The sequence below is a fragment of the Plodia interpunctella genome, chromosome 19 (assembly GCF_027563975.2).
Source record: "Plodia interpunctella isolate USDA-ARS_2022_Savannah chromosome 19, ilPloInte3.2, whole genome shotgun sequence".
Classification (NCBI taxonomy): Eukaryota; Metazoa; Arthropoda; class Insecta; order Lepidoptera; family Pyralidae; genus Plodia; species Plodia interpunctella.
In genome coordinates, this window is record NC_071312.1 from 2,998,271 (window position 1) to 3,023,483 (window position 25,213).

The following is a 25,213-nucleotide window of genomic DNA, read 5'->3' on the forward strand; positions in this document are numbered from 1 at the left end:
GTGGCCTATCCTCCTACACTGCCCACTGTCAGTCAGATACAAATGTTAGCAATAGCAATATAATCCCATCAATAAAATAGTTGTAGCATGAAGTCTGCAAATTCACGATAACACAGGTGAAGGCTCAGCCTGAAACTGTGGTCATGGATTTAGTAAGTACTTCGTACGGTGTACCTACAAATTCCATGACTGTGGTATAAACACAGACATTCAATATTTCTAGATAAATTAAATGTCTGTGGATATGAAATGAAACTATCATGGAACCATCAAGTATAACCATGGAATTAGTAGGTACGTTGTACGAAGTACTTACTAAATCCATGACCACAGTTTCATGCTCTTTGACAATTGCATGCTTGCATGCACAGTTACGAGTACAACTCATAATTACAATACGTCATAACTCATAACAACGTCAAACAATAAAACATTATAGAAAGTCATTCAAATTTTTCCGTCTTTGATATGACCTAATTCTGATAGTGGCATTTTAATGTAATTATATTAAAATGAAATATGATAAGGTTATTGTGGACTCGATGATTTTCTCAGGATCCTTCTATGTTTCCTACAGAGCTATGAGGAGGTTCATAGACGAATTTCAGAAAACAGATGAAATTATCGAGAAGTAAACATGATTCCGTAAAATTAAATGTAAGTTAGCACTGTACATATTTTGGTTTAGTAGTTATAAGTAAGATGTAAAGGCAAACATAATTGTTTTTTCTGTGTATCATCATCTGCAGCCTTCCGCGACCCACTGCTGAGTTAGGCCTCCGTCCGTCTACGCCAACCATCTCTGTCCCGGGCCATCCTTACCCAGTTGAGCAAGCAATTTCATTTACATCGTCGACCTAAATTTATTCGAAGGATATAATAGAACCAAAAAGTCACACGCGGGCTCAGCTACAAGGCACAACTAATTAAATGTAAATAATTCGTTTCTCATAATTATATAATACTGGAAACTACTATTTTCTAAAAAATATTTTCTAGACTTTTTCAAATTGGTGAAAGCTCGATCAAACAACAAACGTCTCAGTTTTTTTGCGTACCGGTGGTCTAATGAGTACGCATTTGAGTCATTCAGTGCAAAATGTAATGGCCTAAAACTATAAAACCGATTATTGCAATTAATGCCACGCTTTGGTTTTTACTTCATCAATTTAAACTTTATATTACGAGTATGTATGTGTTTTGCCATTTGTCTTTTTCGTACAAATATTGCTGAAAAACATTTTGAAGGAGAAAAACATACGTGTCCAGGTATAACCGGAATCCACTACACAAGCCAAATTATTTGCGTATCACAAATGAGTTTATAACCAATGGTCAAATAGTTCCGATCACTGAAAGAGAAATAAGTAGATGATATGCCAAACAAATGTCACAATAACAGCATTTAATTTTAAATAAAAAATGTCATAGCACATAGTTTTAGGCATAAAAATGAAACATTACAAAAAATTGTTTATTGACACAGCAATATTCTCTGCCTCTTTTTACGTGTCTTACAAGGTGATGACTGAAATCATCAACAGGTATCGAAGTAAAACCAATAGTCTGGATAAGTAAGGATGCACCAGGGGACCAAAAATAAGGAATAGCATGCCGGAATAGCGGTGGGAAATTAAAATGCGGAAACGTAAGAAGGTATGTAAATTTATAATTTATTTAATCTACGCTTAGATCATTTAATGATCTAATCTAAGCATCTAAGTATATTTACAATTTATATCATTATTATCTATCTCCTGTTAACCCGAGGTTTCATCCCTGATTCAAAACAGTACTCTATATTTTTGAACATAACAAGTTTGTCTGTCCTTCTTTCAAGTCAAAAAGGAGCATTGGCTTGTAGTGATTTTTGGTGGCTACTTTGGGCGGGCGGAATCGCAGGCAAGATATGTATCAAATAAATTAACTAAAATTGATGGAAATTTGTAGATAGGTTAGAGGTAAATATTGTGAAAATTTTACTGAAAACTAGAAAGTTCTGACTAGTTTTATCCTACCATTTACATATTAAAGATCACTTGAAAATAATCTGATATTGTAATATTTTTCATTTGTTAATGATCGATATGGTGATTGATGTAACTAGAGTTAATTATAATGTTTTTCATTTGTCCAATGGTCATTGATCTAACTAGTTACAACTGAAAAAATTTACAGCTATTAATATCACACGCAATGAAACAATTCAGTTTACGTAATGGCTGTTCATGATTGAAATTTACGATATTCGAAAAAGTAGATTGTTGAACCACCTGTTTGCATGTGAACTTAGCTATAGCTGCCGTAACTTAAGTTTTAATATTTCGTAACAAATATTTATGGATTCTCACGCAATAGAATTTTATTGTAACGTTTTTCTCCCAATTTTCCTCGAAGGTTTTAAGCATATTCAGAATCAAAAAAGTTCGATCGATCGATGAGTTTGATTTGTCGATTGTGATTTTATGGTGAAAGCAAAAAACGTGTTAAACTGTAATGAAACTCATTGAGATCTAAAACGAAACAATAAACAAGGTGAAACGCCCCCTTTGGCCAATGTCATGTCACGCATGTATGTGGAACTATTTTCGCCGGTAATATCTACATGATCTAGCATATGGTCTGGATTGTCAATCTATTACATTATCTAATACCACAGATGTACAAAGTGTAAACTTGTCTGAATAACTAGCCATTTTTGTTTATTTATACATTATGGGGAATATAATTATTTTCTATTCTATCTCACGTAAAAAATACGGAACACCCATAAATATTTGGGACTTACTGGATAGCTTTAACACTCCAATCCCCATCAGCCGTGGTATACTCCTTATCTATCCATAAGGAAGGCCAGCCCAGCCAGATTTAGGGATATTAAAACGGCTGATGATGATGGATAGGTGTAAAAAAGCAGGTCTTTGTGTACGGTGATAGCAGGTTGATTACAAGAAGAGAGGCCTATTATCAACAATGGGCAGAAAAAGGCTGAAATGGTGATACAATTGGTACATACATACATCAAGTGGGATAGGGCAAGCGTAGCTGAATGATGAATAGACGAATGTTGATATAATATGACCGTATTCCATATATCTAGGAATTTTAAATGCTCAATCAAGATTTACTTGAGCTGAGCCATGTACAACATGTTACATGGAATAACTCGTTTAATGGTGATGAATATGGACATAGATTAGATACTAGAATGTTTGTTTCTCTCTAGAAAGTGGGAGGAAAAACTTGACACGCTACATTGCAGCTGCTTCTTCGTCAATGGTAGAATACATCAATATCTATTGAAGTATCCATCCAATCCATAGATTTTGCAAAAAAAAAAAAACGAGTATACACACGAGTATGTAATGTGAATAGGTGAGATGATGAAGAGAGAGAGACACGAGATGATACCTAGAATTTATTTAGAACTGTATTTTGGTTGCATGATCGAGCCAAAACTTTTCAGACTTTCTGATGATCGAGAGGCCCAAATAATGATAGCAAAAATTCTTAACAATATGACATGATATTTTATCACGTACCTATTAAACTCATGAAACATACCCTTTTTCGTCTCTTCCTTCCAGGATACGTATTCAGCGGCTGAGGGGGCGGTATGTGGTAAAAATATGGCGGAGAATACATGACGTCTTCAATTCCAGGGGCAAAGGGCGTCGTCCGCGTTGGCACCAGCGACCGCACTGTTCCGTACATGTTCCTATGTCGCCCTTGGTTTCCATACATGTTCATCATCACTTAACAACGAACGAACGTTTAAATAGAAAAAAGAACGCGCGAAAAACAATTTGAAAGTTGAACTTATTTTTAAATTAAAAAATAAGCCACTGTCCATGAGATTTTTATTTTTTTTATTATGTTTTAAAAGTTGAACGAGATTTCTTATTAGATGAATATTTATGCAAAATATTTAAATCTATAGAACCCCGTTTTTTGCAAGGATCACAGCATAGTAAGTTAACGCGGGTTGATGCTGGACTGATACAGTTTGAAATGCGTTCTCTCATCGCTCACGAGATGCAATCACGTTCAAATTACATTTAATTATCATATTTTATCTGCTTTTTCCAATAGGCTACATGGAGCGAGACGCATCGACATAGTTATGTTTGAAAAGGGGATAAAAACATGCGCGCACGCACAGCACGCGCCGATCCACATCAGCGACTTTAAAAAGTTGTCATCCAATGTTTTGTGGCTGTTTAACTGCTGATTACGCAGAATATGCCTGGTTAATCATTTTTTAATCAACATTGATGACTTTATTAGGAAATATAAATTTTCATTTGAGATTAAAAGCTATCTGTCTCTATCAAGGATTCAATGTTTTTGGCGTACTATTTGTTTATGAATCTTCAGATATTTGTTTTCTTCTCGTCTTATTAGGTATATACTTATTCCTCATCGACCAATACAAATTCTCACATCTATATCTAAATATCCACAGTTTTCCGAGAGATGGGTGTCACGCCCAATATTTTCCCTTTTTCTTCCCAAAACACCTGGTGAAACTTTAAAGACTACAGAAATTTCCGTGAAACTTTAACAAAAAACGCCTGACTTTTTGGGAATAAACTAGGAAGATACTAGGCGTGAACATCTGATAAAAAAATCCACGTTTCAAAAGCTACGTAAGGTCCAGTGACAGATTGTATCATCGTACATTTCCTTATTCGCATATCGTATTATCCGCTTGCCCATTTCTGCTTCAGTTGGAAATATTATTTGGTGGATCTTGAGCCTTAGGCGATGGGATAATAAAATAGCTACATATATGTTAGCACAATATAATAGTCTATTATAATATGAAATCGTATGGGGATGGGATGGCCGAAAACCGAGTGTTTGCCCATGGTCTCTGATTCAGCCAAAATGCTTTAAGCGGCATCTTTCGGAGTTGCCTTTAAAGAGCCGCAATGCTCGTGGGAAAGCACTTGAAAGCGGAAATCTGAATACAGCTGCTTCATAGCCACACGTTGCCACACAGCGCTTACATTTTGCTTCCATACTTTTACGCTAGGTGGCGTTGATAGAGGTGTACCATATATACTATCATACAACCTTTATGTTTACTTTAAAAATATTATTTGACTTTTTGTTTGTAACCATAGATATCATGTTTATGTTGTCAAGCGTGCGTTCAATCCGTCAAAATGGCTGAACAACGGCAAACAAATTCCAAAAGTTTAAAATGTAAATAGTCGCCCATCTTTCGGCCTGAAATACCTACGTAGTTGATTTCAACATCCGAGTAATGGCAAGGAATGTATCCAAGGCGTTGTTTACGCTAATTTTCCAAAAGGTCCACTGCAGTGCTATGGGCGGTCGCGACAATGGATTTGGCAGTAACTACGTATGGGCAGGATCCTTAGAATCTGGTCTCCAAATAGCTACACATCATAACAAGCCAGTCATGCTCATAATACACAAGTCCTGGTGTTCAGCTTGTAAAAGGCTGAAGCCTAAGTTTGCGAATTCGGAAGAGATCCAAACTCTTAGTAAACATTTTGTGATGGTCAACTTGGTTGACGATGAGGAGCCCAAAGCAAACGGGTTTTCACCAGACGGAGCTTATATACCGAGGTAAATTAATAATCAATGTTGTCTAGTTATATCTGTGGTCAGCGGCGTTCTTTTCTTTCGACAAGCACCTTTAATATTTAAATTCCCTTTCCAGTAACATGCAGATTTGCACCACATCCACCTTCAACACTTTTACTATTGCTAATGCAATTTACACATCTCCGTGATTGTCCTAATAATTCTTGACAACATGTATTCTTAATTTTAATACAGATGCAATTTATTTCTAATGATCATCATCAATTTTAGTGTCCCCACTGTCAAGGCAAGTACCTTCTAGATCTAGAGAGATCTCAATCAATTTTAAAGAGAACCTCAAAATTATTGTTTTTACTGCTTTTATTGTTTTCATAGGATACTTTTCATCTCGCCAAATGGAAATGTCGACCACGACATCTACAACGAAGAGGGCAGCAATCAACACAAGTATTTCTACAGCAAACCGGATCAGATAGTGAAATCAATGAAAAAAGTATTGCAGAAATACAAACTAGAAACATTTGATGTATGAAGATCGTTCTAAATCTTGCTACAGTTTAGTTACAATTGTAGTATTTAACGGTGAAATTTTTGCCAAAGATATATCTGGAGATGACGTAAATAAATTTGGACACATTGTCTTGAATTATAATAAAATAAATATTCGTTACAGGAGAACGGTAAACCAATTAAACAACGAGTATAATCCAGGCTCATACGATATTTTGCATAACAATAAATTGATGAAACTTGTTTGTGTTTCTTATTATCACATTGTAAATGTGACTTGATGAATATGATAAAAACTAAAAAGTCATAGCACAGCGAACCAAATTTAAGCTTAACTCCGAAACACTTATATATATATATATATATGTATTTGTACAGTCTATAAGACTGAATGCTTATCCGACCTCAAAATTCGCGTCCATATACCTACACTACAAATCCAAGAAATCTTTCCAAGTGTTATGTCCCAGTTTTGAGCAAAGCCCTGATAAATCTTCCTGCTGTCTTCCGTCTATCGAAAAATAGTGCTGTCAAAACTGTCGAAGTGTAGACCATAGGTGAATTATTGATAAAACTATAAATTGTGTCTGTATCCGATATGTAAAAAGAAAAAAATACTCACGTCTTCGACGACAGGTTCGACGTACATCTCCATGGTGTTGTTGAGGGGTGGCAGGGGCATGGGGGACGCGGCTGCTGAGGACCTCCGCGATATGCTGTTGCAGGAGCATTGTGATACGGAGCGACGCGAGCGGGGTGATTCTCTGGGGACAACAGAATATGTAGTTGAGATAGAAGCTAGTTACTAAATTTCCGAGTGGCGATGGACACCCTGAAACTAGTTTCTATCAAAAGGGGTACTGAATTAAACGAATCTTATCCTTGATACTCCTAACAGGACCGAAATTCAGTACCGCAAACTTCGTAAAGTGGTTTATCTAAATTGTTAATATTCTGCATTGATGTTTATCGTTGTCTTTCGAACATAATTATTTTCCAGACGTCTTAAAAATATCGACACCAGTATATTGGCAAGAATACAGTGAAAGAAAGATCGATGCAAAATTAAATAATAACGAACCCATTTCAGGATATTTACGTAATGGACAGGCGTAAAGATTTTTGCCCAGCAAGTTAGAAGTTAGCTTACCTTCTATTTCTCCTACACACGTGTTGCGTCGTCCGTTCACATCTGCATCTCACTGGCACGAAATACCCTAGTTGGGGCAAAGGTCCTGGTTCTAAGGAGTCACTCGAATCACTCCACTCTGGTTGGCTGAATGGATCGATGTCCAAAGCCGAAGGCATAGTTTCCGATTTAAAAATATAGACACTACCTAGTTTCTATTTCCAATTGTTCGAATTTCAAACGAAGAGAGAGTGTCTAGTATTGGCGCTAATTAATTTGTTTTCTCCTTTAGTTCATGGTGTTTATGGCCAGTATTTACTAATTAAGAAACCGAACACATGTTGACACTTGCAAGAATTGTAATATTCCCATCCTTAGTCCCAATTTTTAATGATTTTTCACGATACTAGCAAACACGTCAAACATCTTGTCGTTTCGCAATCGTTTTAACCTGGTTTTTCGATATCAGTTGTAAACATTTTTTTGATAATTAATAGGTGCGTCTGGTTTGTCAATTAGACCAAAATTGTTAAAAGATATATTTTGATAAGATAAAGTAGGTAATAGGTATACTGGTAGCAGTTAATAGGTATACTGGTAGAATTACATATTATTAGTGCTGCTGTTTATTGAAAAACTATAAGGTTTTTTACAAAAATGACAGTAAACCGTTGATGAGTCAACACGAGACACGTCTGGAACCGTTCTTGGATGCACCATCAGGTCATGCATCATAATAATGCACTGTAATCCAAACTAAACTTGTATACAAAATTTCAGCTCAATTGGTTGAAGATATGTGTTTAAAACTTGAGTAGCTAAATTCCGCACCCCCAGTCACCCCACCCAATAGGCACACAGATATATTGCAAGTTTAATAAGCTTGTAAAAATACAGCAATTACCGAAAATTTCATTAAAATTAATAAATAAAACTTCCTACCTAATTCATCTCTATTTCATATTTGCGTGAAAATACATATATTCAGTTTATCTTTTTACTTAATTATAATAAATTAAGAAAATTATTCAAACGCGCTCTAATATTAATTACGTTTATGAGATATGAGAACAAACATTAGTCGTCACTAAACCCACCAAGTAACCTGCGCCGTGTACAAACTACTTACGTCCCTTTTAACGAAGGAAGCATAACACAGTAGGTAACAGACACAGAACTACCACCTCGTATATTCTGATAACTATGGAACTACCGCTTTGAAACGCATCCAAATTGATATGCGTGAAGATGTGTATTTTTAAGATTATAAGTGGATGTGTTCTGTGTATTTGTGATTCTTAGCCTAAATTCAGGCTTAGTAATTCAAACAATTGATAAAATTGGACAAAATAAACACATCTATTGACGAAATCATAAAAAGAAAGCAAGGCAAAGAGAAAATAAATAATGTACTTGTAATTATAGTACATATTTATATGTGTATTTATAACGACAACTTCATGCCATAATCATAAATTACCGCAGGAATAACCATAAGTTAATTGAAAGAGAAAATATTCTGCTATTTTTAAAAGCGGGCCTTCTGTTCTTACTTGTTCCGCCCTTCGGAAAGAAAAGAAATCAGAAACGTGAAGGCACGCACATTCCTAGTGGGAATATATTTTTTTTTACTCCATGATCCAAGATCATGACTCACAAAGAGCCGGCGTAATGTAATTATGAATGAACATTAACCTTTTTTCGAATTTTGTTTCGAACGGAATAGAATTCCATGTGGCTTTGTTTTTGTCGTTTGTATTGTATGTTCCTGTGGAGTTTTGGCATTTATTTATATTAGATGCTTTTTTTTCTTTAAACGTTCAAATGTAAGCTCTGATTTTTGAAGGAAGTTAATTGATAATTTCTGAATAAATTTGATATAATAAGTACTTTGAGATTTGCCAGCTGTAGTAGTCATAATTTTCTGTATCTAAAATAAATCTAAATCTTAAACCTAACTAATAATATAAAAGCGAAAATTTGTTTGTTACCTTTTCACACTTTATCTACTGACCAATCTTCTTGAAATTTCGCTTATATTATAGTTTGGAATACGGAGAAGAACACGTGATCATTTCATTGTAGTGTCCAAAAAAAGGAAGCTACATCAACAACAAAACAAATCTAGTAGAAGTATAATTTAAAAATACCTTTAGGTCAGAAAATCGTTATCATTACATACTGGTTTCCTGATCTCGGATGCAAAAGATATTACGTAATTTATACAACTTTTAATGCTCATATTAATTATAATGTATAAGTGCTTACATCTGGCATTTCTGTTCAATTATTTGGAAACAAATGTTCAAATTACAATATAAATCGTGCGTTTAACATGTTTGTTAAAAATAACACCAGCTACGGGCCCCCAGTCCATTGTCCACACTTTCGTACGCTGACCACGTTCTCATGGGTTCCGCGATCCGTGGTTAAGTGTTCAACACATTGTAGGCATTCAAAGTTAGTGGAGACACTTCCTTTTCTGTCGCATTACCTCATCTGTCTCGTGCGAGAAAGGCGAAAGAATTTTGATTACTTGACACTAGGTAACTTTGTAAATGCATATTGGATGTTCATTTGTTTCAATGCTAGTAGATTTTGTGGGACACGTCAATGATATAACCTAAAATCTACGTAGAATCAGTATTCTACGTACAATCATGATCCAACTAATATTATAAATGCGAAAGTAGGGTCTCACAACCCCTGCTGTCCAACTTCAGTTTTTAACCTGTTGTATTACATTTCGAAATTATTATTACATCATACATTTTATATGAGAATATTGTCTCAAATATTATTTAACTAGGTTACTGTTAAGTCTAAAGAAATAAAATCCAAACGATTTTAGGATGTCTTACAATAGAGATTCTAAAATTGCAGCTAACAGTATAGGGCTAAATTATAAAAGTGCAGAAAAATCTATTAGACTATATAATAATTGTGCGTTGTAAGTTTAGGCCAATAACGTTTGACGAAGTGAAATTAGAAACAATAATTTTAAACGAATCAAAGGGCACCCGCGTATGTATGTTTGTTAGTTCACACTTTATCTACTTAATCTCTATGTATACATGTGGTTAAGTGTACGGAGAGAGGGAATCATTACATATCTGACCTCTATCATCGTATGAATTAGTCCAGACAGATTTCTTTCAAGATTTAGTTAAAGATTTCAATCCAAATAGAACTGCCGTCAAAACGCATAAAGTAAAATACGGTCAGTGGGCCTTCAAAACCTGTGAGGTCCACAAAAACAGGGTCCTAGCGTGGGCGGATCCTCCACATGGTAAGGAATTTCTTTTGTAAACAATACGAAAATAAATTTCTTAAGAATCTTTTAGCACTCAACAGCATTATTACATCCACTATTACCAACTCACAGAGTTTATGAGATCACGTTTTATCCTTTACGAGGAAGACAGAGTCATGAGTTAAAAAACTCGAAAACCTTGATTAGCTACCAGCTTTATTTATTACTAAATTAAGTTCAGTAAATTGCAATTTGATTTAATTGGTAAAATGTCCAAACTGGTAATTTTTTTCACAAGCACATTAGCTCTATTTACATGAGTAAGTGATTCCCTATTCATGTGGCGTGACACTTCTTGAACGAAGTAAGAAGTCAACTAAGTAAGAACATAGGCAGGTACCTATTATCACATAATTTTAAAAAAGTTTTATTTTTTTTATTCCCACAAAAGCAAACGCACGACTTAACTTACTAATTGCTGACATGATTTTTTTATTTATTATTCCAACCAAGTTCATGTTAATTTTAAATCCTTGTTAATGACCAGTTTGAATCCTTTAACAAGTACCCGATCGATTAGTCATTGCATACAAAATGTTTTTTCTGACGACAAACAAGACGGAGAGACAGGTATTCAAACTCAAAGGAAGCGTGGGATTTTAGTGATGACATGTCAAATATACACGTAGGAGATTTGTCTTAAATGAATAACTACTTGCATAGCTACAATATACGTTTCACATGTACGGTATCACTATTCGTTACACTACAATGTATACTGATTGAACCAAATGGGATAGCGATGGATGAGACTGGCACAGGGGACCGAAAAAAATGGCGTGAAAAAACCCAGCAGTGACAAAATTATTATGGTGATGCTGAACCAACTGATGCAAAACTCGAAGGACAAATCTAGCTTTAAGGTGATTATTGGTGGAATCGAAATTTAATAGTGAGGGTTGTTGGACAAAAATCTTCAATCTCTTTCTCTTTATTGACTTTTACAATCTGAAGAAGTAGCTGGCTGGAAGAAAATTTCTATTTCGTTTTCTCTATCGTTATGTACTTGATTATCAAAATTCATAACCAAATCTTATTTAATAATCGGTTAAATGAAGAAAACATTAACAGAAACATTTAAATAAAGATAATCATTAACAAATAAAATAAAACACATAGGAGGAGTCACTAACACTAAAGACCTCGGTGGCACAGTGGTAAGGTTCTTGCCACTGAACCGAGAGGGGTTCGATCCCCGGTCGGGTCATGATGGAAAATGATCTTTTTCTGATTGGCCCGGGTCTTGGATGTTTAACTATATATGTATTTGTTATAAAATATAGTATCGTTGAGTTAGTATCCCATAACACAAGTCTCGAACTTTGGGGCTAGCTCAATCTGTGTGATTTGTCCTAATATATTTATATATTTAACATTACTAGACCTAACTTTGTTGTTTGTCCACTGTCCACCACTTTTCTTTAGATAATTAAATTGCAGTATTTAAACCACGTAACCATGGCAATATTGTGATCCTGACATATTTTTCGGAGAATTCTGATTAGCCAAGTGGGTTTAAAATCTTAGATTACTTACACAGGGCAAACCAATTAGAGCAGGTATAATAACTATCATGATGATCTAACAATATCCAAGGGCGTAAACTCCTACAGGCTGTTGCAACAATTTGTGGTAGGTAATAATTTTAATAAGTAAATAAATTCACAATAGATTACAAAACGAAAGAATGCGCGAAGGTAAACAGCAAAGGAATTTTGATGAGATTCAGTTTTAGGTCGTAGTGGATTATTTTTGTCGAATTCGATAAATTTATCGTATCGACAAACAAAAGCTTATTTATAAATTAATTAAAAAAACTTTACAACTTTTATTTAACTTTCAATGTACTATTGTTTGTACGTGTTGGAAACATGCAACTTTGATTGAGCGGATTTCTTCCGCTGATTGAGTAAAAATTTAGTCGAAATTAGATATACACGTATAGTTTGGATGACAATAAATGACGATGGATGGTTTGGTAAGACTAACTAACATCAAATAAACACACAAACATCAAACTTAACGCTAATAAAAGTTCTTGTTACAGTCCCTTTTAAAGTAAAAGGCAGTCATTCACAAGTTCCCAAGACGTCATCAGCCGCACTTTTAACTAAAACATCTCTAAATAAACAGGAATAAAGTTCAAATTGGCTCCGACGATTTGAGATGAATCATCGAACATTGATCCCAATACGCACTCCACTTTAGAGCGGTATTGTATTATGCCACAAGTACTGTGTGCCAATACATTGCCACCAGTTTCTTTGACGTAAAGCATTTGTAATAACGGTCAACCCTACAAATATATTATATTAGCTGCGCCCCGGGGCTTCGCCCCCATGGGAATTTCGGGATTAAAAGTACCCTATGTGTAGGTTATATTCCACCCGTGCACCAAATTTCATAACAAATGGTCCAGTAGATTTTGCTGTAAAGAGTAACATACATACACAAACCTCACAAACTTTCGCATTTATAATATTAATAGGATATCAAATCTAGACTATGCTTAGTGAAAACTGTTAAGTAATGATGATGTTATGCCTAAGCACGAAAAACCGTGAAATTCGCTGAAATATTTGTTAAATTATGTATTTTTTTATTTACTTGACTGTACTAAGGGACAATAACGTCATCAGTTGGAGCACGGGACCTTAGAAGTCCCCGTGCTTCACCCAGGAGGAGAACTTAGGTGAAGCACGGGTCCGGACCCGAATAATTTTAGATATACAGAGAAGAACAACAGTTTAATTATTTTGTGAGATAAAAAAAAACATAATCTCTTTCAACTCGATGGCACTATCAATTGAAAAAGTTGAAAATAGTTATTAAACAAAAAAAAATCCTGCCACTATGTTTTTCTTTGTTTGTTTTCGACATGCTAACGCTGCTGCCAAATTTTATTCAAGTCACCTTAAGGTATTTGACATGACTTGTATAACTACAATTTAACCACAAGTCTGTCACTATAAGTACATTTTACATACCATACAAAGATGTCACCGTAGACTTAGAAATGCTCGTGTTCATTCATCAGACTAATGGCTGCGTTCCAGGTATTCTAAACTAGTCTGTAACTGTCACATGCGCCTGCGCCCCAGAAACAAAAACAATTAGGAACATTGCCACAAATATCCCCGGTTGTAAAGTGGCGCTTAGCTCACTATGGCGACAAACACACATGGCCACAGCTAGTAACATAAGCTGATGAGCTTAATGTCTGAAATTATGATTGTAGGATCAAAATTTCTCTCTCTTTCTCGCCGGTTCCTTTCCTCAGTCGTTGTCCGCTTTTCTACTTTTCCGTCTCCACTTCGCACGATATTTTTATCTATAAATTCAGCAAGTACAATTATATGTAGCACTTTTCCTCAGACCTAATCTAATATGCTACATGCATACTGCAACTGCACACGCATAGAAATACATTATTTACAACACCACGTAACTTGTGCAACACCATGCTTTGGCATTGGCAAAGTACTGGTTATCACGAAAACCGAAAGAGAGATTGAGTCTACACGCTATAAAGATCTTCTCTAAGAAGTTCTCTAAAAAGTATTGAAGGATTTTTAAAATAAATATATGAGATGAAAAAATTCTGGATTCGAGCGGGAACTGAAACCCTGTCAATCCGCGCGCTCAATTCTCACTCGATTTTTATTTTTTTCATGTCATTATTTATTTCAAAAATAATATGTATACATGTTACATATGTTTTAACGTTATACATAACAAAACCATTTGAGTATCGAAGGATTACAATATTCTACAAATTGTGAAAAAAATTGTAGTGAACCTATATATCGCCTACTTAAAATTACTTACAAATAATATAACAATTTCATTTTTAAATTTAATCATAGAGTCAATGTTAAGTGACATTATTCAATTAGAGAGATCAATCACGATTTTATTCAGCTACAATAAATAACTAATTATGCTCAGCCTACATGTCAAACACATTCACAGATTATGTTAATGGTATGAGTAATGTAAAAGCCAAAGACATGACACTTGTATGACAATAAAAGAGCTTTTTGTTTAGTTAATGATATGTAAGTAATGTTATAATTCTGGTGACAAAAAATGTAGTATAGTCTTCGACATTTTGTCAAGCAAGTTAAGCTACTAAAGCTTAACTTGCTTGACAAAATGTCGCAGCACACTTTTAGCAGCCAGTCAACCGAGATTGCACCAATCAATTTTGACGTTAACTTTAACCTGCGAAAACAAAAGCAAAGCACGCAATATTGTCTTAAAATTTAGTAATGGAAATTCATTGATAATAACGTAAAAAATATATTAGCAACATTTACAAGGTATCTTTCAGGAAAAATTTAATCAAATTACACAAAACTTAAAATGTTTCACAAAGTTCTGAGCATAGCCAGAGAGCAAACTATCCCGTTTACTTTGATCTGGATAAATACCAAGCGAGATATCCATAGTCACCTAAATGAAGCATTACAAGACTTTTTGTCCAAACGTGATTCTCATTTTTTGTCTCGTTTTTACTCAGCCCAATGGAGTCACCGTTCATTCCTACATCTCGAACAAGTTGTAAAAAATAGATTGTGTATCTACTAAGGGCCTAAACTTTTTAGATATCAAATTTCCAAATTTCGTAAATTTATATTTAAATTAGGAATACAAAAGTAATTTCTTTGTATTCCATGTTTTATTCTACCCATATATCAACAATTTCACGTTTATAATAATTTAATAATCAGGTAGTAACAGAGCGAAAATAATTCATTGAAATGGTAATTTTGTCACTTTGATTTGAAAACGGACGTCACTTCAAAGATTTACATAATTTATTTCGAGAGCTATTTTAAGCGCCCTATTTCCGGAAAGTAATAATTATGAACAACATTTGTTTTGTTTCACGTAATAAAAATGGAAGTTGTATGAACCAAGACAATTTTTCTAAAGTTTATGATGTTCAAAATTAAATACGAAATTTTCTCTGAAGACTCATTAAAAATATTAAAGTAGGTACCATTAAAATAAATGAAAATGGTTTATTCGATAATTATTAAATAGCTTTGGAAGCAAATATATGCCTGTACCTTCTTGTTGACTCAGGGTGGGTTGCACCGTCAACTTTGAACTAACTTTAACGTGCGCAGAAATGCAAAGTACGCCATTTCATCTATCGTTCCATCAGCGGCACGCAGGTCAAAATCAACGTCAAAGTTGACGGTGTAACTCACCCTTATATGCATATTTCATAGTTACAGTATCCAATAAATTAATACAACGACTCAATTCGAATCCCATCACCCGCATCAGTTCTGACTTGTATCGTAAATCATTTCAATTGGTTTTTATTTTAGTCGGAATTGGCCCTTTAGACATTAGAAATCAATGGAGTATTGTTATTTCAATGTCCTCTGTTATCTTATCTACAGAACTATCTTTCGTATCAGCCATCTTTTTATGTAGTTTCATGTAGATCCGAGCTATGACGCCTCGAAGCTCAGGGTATGAGTAAAAAACAAAGCCTGCCTAGTACATAAGTATACATCAAACTAGTTAGTTCTACCATATTATGATGAGACGCGGGCATTTCGTCTGGATACTCTATACAGCATTACTCCTGCCTAATTCATTATCCGCCAACTGTTTAATTTCAAGCTCGTCATATCATTTCAGTCCTTTTTGCCCATTGCTGTGATGAGCATAGACAACTCTTTGAATATGCGCCATTATTGAAGAACATATCGCAATTCTTAAGAATGTATCAATATACAAAATTACATCCACCAGCAAAATATATACTATGACAACCCGGAGCAGATTTCTCTGGCGTAAGTGTACGAGGAGACGTGACCCTAAGTAAAATGGATTTAAGAAATGAAGAAACTTTTGGTCATGGCTCAATTAGCATTGTTATCAGAATCAGGATCAGCAAATTTTTAATACCCCTCACCCTTTGCACAATAGTCACCGAAAATGGCTTTATGGTAATCGGTGCCAAGGAAATTAGGCGCAAGCTGAAGGCTCATCTCGTTGTACCAATGGGTTATCCCAGGCCAATTAGGAAAGCCTTGTTCTTACCTAGAATTTGTTTTGGTCCCGTCTCCTTGACAAAGTTCTTAGTGACTTTGTTATGACATTATGCTTTTTATAATGACTTGTTTAAGTGTTCTCTTGATTTTGGAAAATGACAATCAAAACTTCAAAATTTTAAAGTTTATTTTTTACGTTGCTTTTTCGGGCTTCGCAGTGTAGAGAAAAAAAATCTCTTGATCATGTTTCCAATGCACTACAGAAAAGTTTTAGACAAGTATAAACAAACACAAGACTAGGTTTTCTATTGCAACGGTTTGTATTATTGTGAGGGGCTTAAATATAAATAAATAATTGTATTAGCACAAATCACACAGATTGAGCTAGCCCCAAAGTAAGTTCGAGACTTGTGGTATGGGATACTAACTCAACGATACTATATTTTATAACAAATACATATATAGATAAACTACGATGTGGAGGCATCCACATCGTAGTTCAGTACTGATCTCCACAATAGATCAGGTCATCCATGTAATGTTTGTACAGTCATTTTCAATAAGTAACATAAGTATTATTTTTATTACTTTGTTTATATTTTATTACGATTAAGAAAGTCATTAATGCGAGACGATTAGAAAGAAGTAAGAAAATATAACGCTCAGCAGTGAGTAGACTACTAAGCTTGGTTTTAATCGCGTAATGAGACATACTACATTTTAAATAGTACTATTTAACCTAAATTAGCAGGAACAAGGGAACGAGAACCTATGACCATACACAAACTTCCCATACATTATCTTCATGTATATTAATGTGGTTATAATTAGTAAACACCACGGCTTGAATAAGCTAATCAACGCTTGGGAACATATCGTTTTGAGACTGTAATGAATGCTTTGTTTTGAATTAATGGAGTTTCGTATAATATTGTACATTATCCTACTTCCTACCATTACAATAAATGAAAAAGTATGGATGTGTAAGTTCAATGTCAATGTATGTTTGTTATAGTATCGGAAAATATACTGAACGAGATGAAAGGGAAACGCGAGACAGTTGATGAGTTGATCTTCGTGGCAGCAATTGTCTATCTTCTTCTTGTCGATTTGACTAATTGGACTATCACATACTATAGTAGACCAGTAAATTGTCTATGAAATGCTTAGATATTATCCATTTATTCATTTAAAATGTTAAAGCATATTTTAAGCTAAATGTTTGTCAATGTCGCACTTTGCAATATTTAAACTTTGACAAATTAAATCAAAATCGAATTATTTATTCATAATGTAGACCTTCACAGGCACCATTTCACGTCATTTTCTAAATTAAATAATATTTACTAAAGCTACAAACTACTAGCGTTTCGGAACGAACGCAATTGAGAAGAATTTCATTTAGTCTTGGCCCCTATCATGCCAGAAGGACCTACCATTTTTTATAATACATAAAATATAAGTAGGGAGACAATAAAGTACATAGTCAAAAGGTATACGGAAATATATTATGATTGTGATTTAGTGTTGATGAAAAAAAATTGACCCCGGCAGAAGCAGACATAACATCTTCGCTTTAACTTTTTATGAATAAGACGGTTATGTGGCTATAATAGCTTTCATATCATAATAATTACAGTTGAATGTTGCAATTATAAGTAGAATTTATTTCCGTGTAATATACTAAACATAGCATCCATAAATTTCTTCGTTATAATCTAAATAGTGCAAAGAAAGTTTATTTGACATTAGCCCTTAATTTACGATTGTATTTTGACAGCTTTATGTGGCACAAAAGTGTATGTTTTGTATAATAACAACATCGAATGGCCACTAATCTACAATGTCAACAAAATGAATAAACCTATACATATATTGTAAAGAAAACCAAAAGAAAGTTTCGTGAAGCTAAATAAAATATTGAAAATTAAAAAGAACCATTTAACTTAAAAACTTCAATGTTACGAAATGAAACAGCAAAATAATTTCTAACACCACCGAATGTGTAATAGGAATAGACAGACAGACAGACGGGCTTGCTCGTGCTATATCTATATTCGTAACAGTGCCTACGTTGACAACTTACGCATACTACAAAAAGCAGTGGTTCTAAAACTATTCCATATTTTGTACCATTATTATTATTATTAATAATAAATAATTTACTAATTATAGTAATATTTTAGAGACCAGCCACGTTCTAGTGTGTTAGTCGGAGAATTAATTTATTAGTTTTGTGGTGGCATTTTAGTGGCATTATTGAAATTAAATGTTTCAGTGAGCAAAAGTAAACATTGATTTTTAGTAAGAATAAAAACGCATCTATTCCTCTTACAATAGCGTCGTCGGTGAATGTTATTTTAGTCAAGTATTTCATTGCTATAGTAAAACATAGAATATACACTGAATTAACTATATATAAACTATTGTACCAGATGGCGATTCTGGAAATATTTTAACCAACATAAGTCTTTGACACCAAGTGTTTGACAAACACTGGCACAAACGAAAAAAATGCTAGACGTGGCCGAGTGAGAATTTAGAAGTGTTTTTATAATGTCAGGAAATGGAGTTATGTTACGACATTTTTGGCATAACACGATCCCGAATGAGCAGTTAACTTTGATTTGTTGAATTGGAATCACTTATTTTTGAAATATCGGTAAGTAATATGCACGTTTGGGATCTCGAAACGGCTTTATATTCGATTTTTTCTCTGGTTTTGGCGACGAAAATTCAATGTAGACTGTGATAAAATGTAGCATATAGCATATCTAAATCTCCGTACTTATATATATGTATACAGTAAAAAAAATTGGTTGAGTAGATATATAAAACATGGTAGAAGAAACAAACTTTCGTATTCATAATATTAGTATAGTAGTAATATAACACGTTATATTAGTAAGTGACCTCCTCTGGATAAAATTGTCAAACATTTCAAACACCTCTATTTACCTGGCTTCGTGGTCCACTTATTGAATCAGTTCCAAAATCCTAAAATTAACATCACCATAGATTAATTGTGTTAAAGTCAGACAGAAAAAGAAATATTGTCTTTGTTGAAATTTGAAAAATTGTAATGACAGCGCGGTCGCAGCGTTCGAAATGCTCTGAGCAACTCCCTATTAAGAAAAATACCCAATTTGAGTCAAGTCTGGACTGTAATTAGTGCACACTTTTCATTTAAAAATATTTATTTTATTTATATTAAATATTTATTTATCCCGCATAGAATTTTTGTAGATGTATTAATTAAAAGCAAGCGTAACGTGTCATATTCATGTAATTGCTCTATGTAAGCGGGCGTGGGTCATTACATTCACAACACTATTTGGTTTTAAAGAAACATTTATTGCTTCAACAAAAACGCCCCAGTAGGACAGTTTTACAATTATTTTCTCAACTTCTTTCTAGTCCTCATACTCTTTATTGTACTGTGGCATCGTATTGGATTGTCCATGACTCCCAAATGCAATAAGAACTAAAGATTAAATATTATATCAGGATACAGTCTTATTTTTTGTGGGTAATTAAAACGTTCATTTAATTTCATCATCATCACAGTCACTATAAGTCCACTGCTGGATAGGCCTCTCCCAATTACTTTTTGTTCAACTAAGTTTCCGCAATTTTCATGTTCACTCTTTGACAAATCAGAACTTCTATAAAATCACTACTTAAAAAAACATTTAATCATGGATCCAGATTTTGAGACGTAATTTTTTCCAGTCATCGCATATCATTCATCGCCAAATCCGCCGCGCGCCGGCTCCATCATTTCTGGGTGCTTTGCCACAGGAAATTGTAGGAAATGATGAGCGTCTCCGCCATATTTGACAATATTCATAGCAGTCACGTTAATGGTCTGACTCGAGGGATGTTGATTGACTTAACTAGGGATTTTATCGAATGCTAACTGCTACTTTTGGAATATGAAATCAATACTAATATAATATTATAAATATAATTTTATAAATGCGAAAGTCTGTATAGGGCTGAAATTTTGTATGAAAATCATGTCCGCTTTCGCAAAGAAATTCACGGCTCAGTTTTGTGCCGGCTCCACACTGTCGTCGAACAGTTCAGTCAGAACAGTCTACATTGTTGGTTTTTCATTGTTGTAAATAATATCATTCACTAACTACGCAATGCATAACGCTTCATTTGTAGCAGATATCCAGACATTTATAATAATAGTAACTATAGTAAAAACAATTACAATTTTAAAAAATTCAGTTACATACTGAATTTATATTTTACTTCAAACACATCATGGTCAAGTCAGGTCAATTATATGTTAGTTATTATAACACACAGAAATGTATATAGTTTTCTAACGCATCATTCTCATCCATTTAGGGCGCTGTTTATCTGTTGAAGTGAAAGTACGGTCTTTCATTCAGAGAAAACCTTTGTAAAGAGTTTGCTATTTGTATAGAGATTTATTGTAGGTTCTGTCTATGATTGTAATATACTTTTCCTTTGTAAATCATTGAGTCATCAGATTATCTGTTATTTCAAGCCAAATTGATCACCAAACAGGTGATTAAAGTATAGTTTTTTTTTATATTTCTTATGCCGGCTACACACTATCGCGGAGAAGTTCGCCGAACTTGCATACAAGCATTGCTGGTTTTTCATTGCGGTAAATAAAAACATTCATACAAAGTACGCAATGTTCATTCGCGTCGGTGTCTGATGTTTCGTGTGGAGCCGGCATTACATCTATCAATGAATTAATTAATGTGCAAACATACAAATCTTGGCGTCTGGTCCATGTCTGATGATAATATTGCTATTGAGGAAACCCGAATTAGTAAACAGCAGAAGATTTATCTGTCTGGGAAAGCCAATTCTATCGAACATGTCACCATGGCCATTTATTTTTAACTTTAGTGATATAAAAACTATTATGTCAAAGAATATTATGTAAGTTAATGTTATAATTTCAGTAAATATCTGTATTTAATAAGCGTATTTACGTTTGCGAATATTTTCTCAACTGATGTGTGACGCAGGTCAACGAATTGTGTTATATTTATAAACGGAGCTGTTTTTATTAGAGTTTTGTTATGTGTAATTGCTGCAGGTCTAACTTGTGCACGTATGGCTGTGTTACATATTTTATTAATTTCATTACTTTTTGTTTTATTGGAAACATAATTCACAACATAAGTAGTAACTATCTTTTGGTATTTATTTTATGGAACTTGTAAGTTTCATTTTATTTGATGAATAAAAGGTCTTTAGTAAGTAGGTAGGTAAGGAGTGTAATTAATACTTCTTATTTATGCCTCGCTTATCATTTCACTGCCGAAAAATCCACATGATCAAAACAACAAACAAATTTTCACTACCACACACTCACACTATTTTTCACTTTCACATGAAGTTGTTCGTTATCGTAAATAACTACGCTACACAAAACTAAACGCTAATGTTGTCTATGATTTTACTTCGAACTTCTAATATCGCAACTAGTTTAAAAAATAAATTGTTCTAATTTAAAATTCCTAATTAAATTTCGAACGAACCGACGCGACGCATCGCATCGCCCGCGTGGACGGACTGCCAGCTTTTCGGCCGTCTGCCAATGAATTCACGACTGAAAATATATGTGGATATGACTATTTAATCAGTAGGACTATGAAGTGGCAGTATCACAATTGATACTGCCACTTCATAGTCCTACTTGTGGCAGTATCACAATTGATACTGCCACTTCATAGTCCTACTCGTAGCAGTATCACAATTAATACTGCCACTTCATAGTCCTACTTACAAGGATTGGAAAGCGGCGACATAGTTTCTTTATAAAATAATCCTAATCATTTCATAATATAGGGGTCGATAATTTAACCATTAATTGAAATTATTTAATCAGCTAGCCTTATATTATGAAGTGCTGATTACTTCAGAACAATATTTATTGGAATATAAAGTTATAGTTTACACGAACCATTGCTAGGAAAATGTCGATAATCTATTTACTTTTATCAATATAAATAATAAATATTAAGAAAATTAAATTTCCACAACAGTGCCATTACTATACAAAATGTCTCCAAACATTTTCCAACTCAACCAACTGGAGTTACCATAAACAAGAAACTCATTTTAAGTGTAGCATGAGCCAAATGTTAGCCTGGAACATTACGTTTTTTCATATATTATGCTTATAACATTTCAGGAACATCTTAGTAAGACTGCACGTGACGCTAAAAATATTTAAGTGCTTCAAAGTTTTTTTATAAAACTTCTTTGCGAAAAAGATCAAAAGAAATATATTTAATAGAGAAGAGAACAAGTATAATATACAAAATAAAATTTCAAAGATATAAAAATGCGAAGTGTGATAAATAATCCAGCTGTTAAACAAGTAGAAGGAATTATTTTTGTAAATGTTTACTATCTGATGATTATCCGTCTACATCTGTACCCAACATAATAAGATTCATTTTCACTCATACACAGGTAAAGGTAGAGACGGCTCCTACTCTCACTCCGCCATAATCTTGCCTATTGACAAGGTACTTTGTTTTGCCAAAAATATGGTCTATAGCATAGATCAGACATAAAACTTGAAATAACATAGTTTACATCATACCGAATAACATTACTTCGTATCGAATTAGAAATTTACACGAAAGAAGACCAAACCAAATATCCTTATAATGAAGTTAATAAACTATCATCCATAACTTTATCTCGTAATAATAAAAAACTCAGCTCATAAAATAAAAAATTTAACGTTTATAGCTCCGTGGAAGATTTAATTTCATCATAGCTCGGATAAACTGAATATACGAAAGGTAATAAACTTACAGGCGAATACTGCAGCTGAAAAACCAATGCATCTTGATGCAGCTGTGGGAAAATCGACGTTTTTGCTGATAGAAATAAGGGTGTTTAAGTTTTCGGGGATAAACTGGTTATTTTCGACGTGGGTGGGAGATTCGTAGCGAAATTGGGGCAGAAATTATGCCTAACTTTAGTGTATCTTTGGAGCCGACCCAAATGTCAAGCGGTGCGAAAGACCTATACTGGGTTGAGGGAAATATTTATAACTTGCTATTTCGTGTTAGATAAGTATAATGAAAACATTTTCACAATTGCTAAAATATATCTAGGAGTATAGATAAGTATAACTGCGCCTTTGCAGTGGTCAGGTTTACGTGTTTGTAAGTTCCATACATTAAAAATTAATTCGTCTTACTTATATCATACATTTTTATGACGACTACAGTAATTTAGCTAGCTTCATGACAGCTGTTGACAACACGATTTGGAAAATATGATATTGTTTGACTGTTACATTAAAACTTATGAAGAAACCCAATCAGATATTATATTACATCCATTAAAAATATATCAGGATCATATGCCTGATGTCTGTCCCCTTAAATAATTCGAGCCTATGACCCTACGCAAGCACAGGAAGTATCCACATTGTTTTTAATCTAAGTGCCTGCACAATATACTGTGAACAGCCGTAGAGAGGTGACAACTATGGACAGATGGTGTCGATGTAAAGACAAAGAAAACAATGTCGATGATTCTCGTATAAGAAATTCGTCCTTGTTGATAGGATTGTAATGAAATATTCTTTACAGAGAAAGAACGTATCAAACGACGTATCAACGTAGCCAAGAGTTCAAAAAACCACAAAATAGATGAACTACTAAAAAAAGACATTTAACATGTTTTTTTTCATGAAAATATCTATTAAATAAAAGTTAGGATAGTTCTGGTTATACTTACCAGCCCGGCTCGGCTTCACACGGGATATATAGTATAATGATTCGGGAATAAATATCTAAATAACAGTGAAACAGACAGACATAGGTGGATTGCGACTTTGTAATTATTCTATGTTGTGATGATACAAAAACCTGATATGATACTGTTACAAATAATGTAGTAACCAAAGCACAAACAAGAAGGGAGACGCAGCACTATGGTGCACAATAGATTGCATTTATTTTATCAACGCACGTGCTCGCTACAGCTGGTCCAAGCCTTGCATGGCGTCGTGCCCATAGATGCAGGTTTTTTTTTAAACAACACACTTTTCTGATTTATCATTTCGTAGTTTGCAGGGTTGGTGAAATTTTTTAAACAAAATCCGAAAATATATTGAAATCTGCTATGATCGTCCAAATATTAATAGAAGAACGTGGAAAAAGTTTTAAATGGAAAATTATTTACGTGACAATGTAATCAAGAGTAACCGACCAGTAAGTAATAAACATGGAACCTTAGATTACAACATTACATGGAACTAAAATATTGTTACATATCGTTCCAAATCTATTGCTTTCTGGGCTGTGACGTCGCAAATCCCGGGGCCAGGACCAGTTAAAATTTTAAACATTCGGTTATGATTTTAGAACCGACCCCTGCCTGACGTAGGACGTCGTAGGACGACGAACGACGACGTAAGTATATAAAGTAAGACATATATTTGGTTGCGCGTTGCATTCAAAGAAAAATAGTCATTATGCACAGAATAGAAACAAAGAGAATCAGTCATGGCAGTAACTTCCTGGCAGAGCAATACCGCTTCCCTTTTAGGATTAATAGAATTGTTCTACAAACAAAACATGAAAAGCCATTCACACTAAATATCCGTCGACCATGGCACAATATTGATGAATACGC

General features: G+C 34.0%; 2 protein-coding genes and 1 long non-coding RNA gene across 10 annotated transcripts in view; 2 read left to right on the forward strand and 1 right to left on the reverse strand.

Moving 5' to 3' along the window:
* pyd (polychaetoid) overlaps positions 1-25,213 on the reverse strand; it is an 83,803-nt gene that overhangs the window by 42,950 nt on the left and 15,640 nt on the right. For 6 of the 8 annotated variants that reach the window (XR_008405610.1, XM_053759510.1, XM_053759508.1 and 3 more), the window contains exon 3: positions 6,713-6,854. Coding sequence is in view for 7 of the 8 variants with exons in the window: in XM_053759510.1 (XP_053615485.1) it covers positions 6,713-6,854 (142 nt within the window). In the remaining variant the exon portion in view is untranslated. Of the gene's footprint in view, positions 1-3,564; positions 3,754-6,712; positions 6,855-7,240; positions 7,671-21,833; positions 22,110-25,213 lie in introns of those variants that run through there. The other 2 variants (XM_053759509.1, XM_053759511.2) reach the window with 2 other exon arrangements.
* On the forward strand, positions 399-3,726 carry LOC128678168 (uncharacterized). The gene is made up of 3 exons (XR_008405612.2): positions 399-657; positions 1,545-1,656; positions 3,588-3,726. It is a non-coding gene; the product is annotated as an uncharacterized LOC128678168 (long non-coding RNA).
* On the forward strand, positions 5,136-6,333 carry LOC128678166 (thioredoxin domain-containing protein 12-like). The gene is made up of 3 exons (XM_053759525.1): positions 5,136-5,601; positions 5,956-6,106; positions 6,254-6,333. Exons 1-3 carry the CDS (start codon positions 5,273-5,275, stop codon positions 6,284-6,286), a joined length of 513 nt encoding a protein of 170 aa, XP_053615500.1. The 5' UTR covers positions 5,136-5,272; the 3' UTR covers positions 6,287-6,333.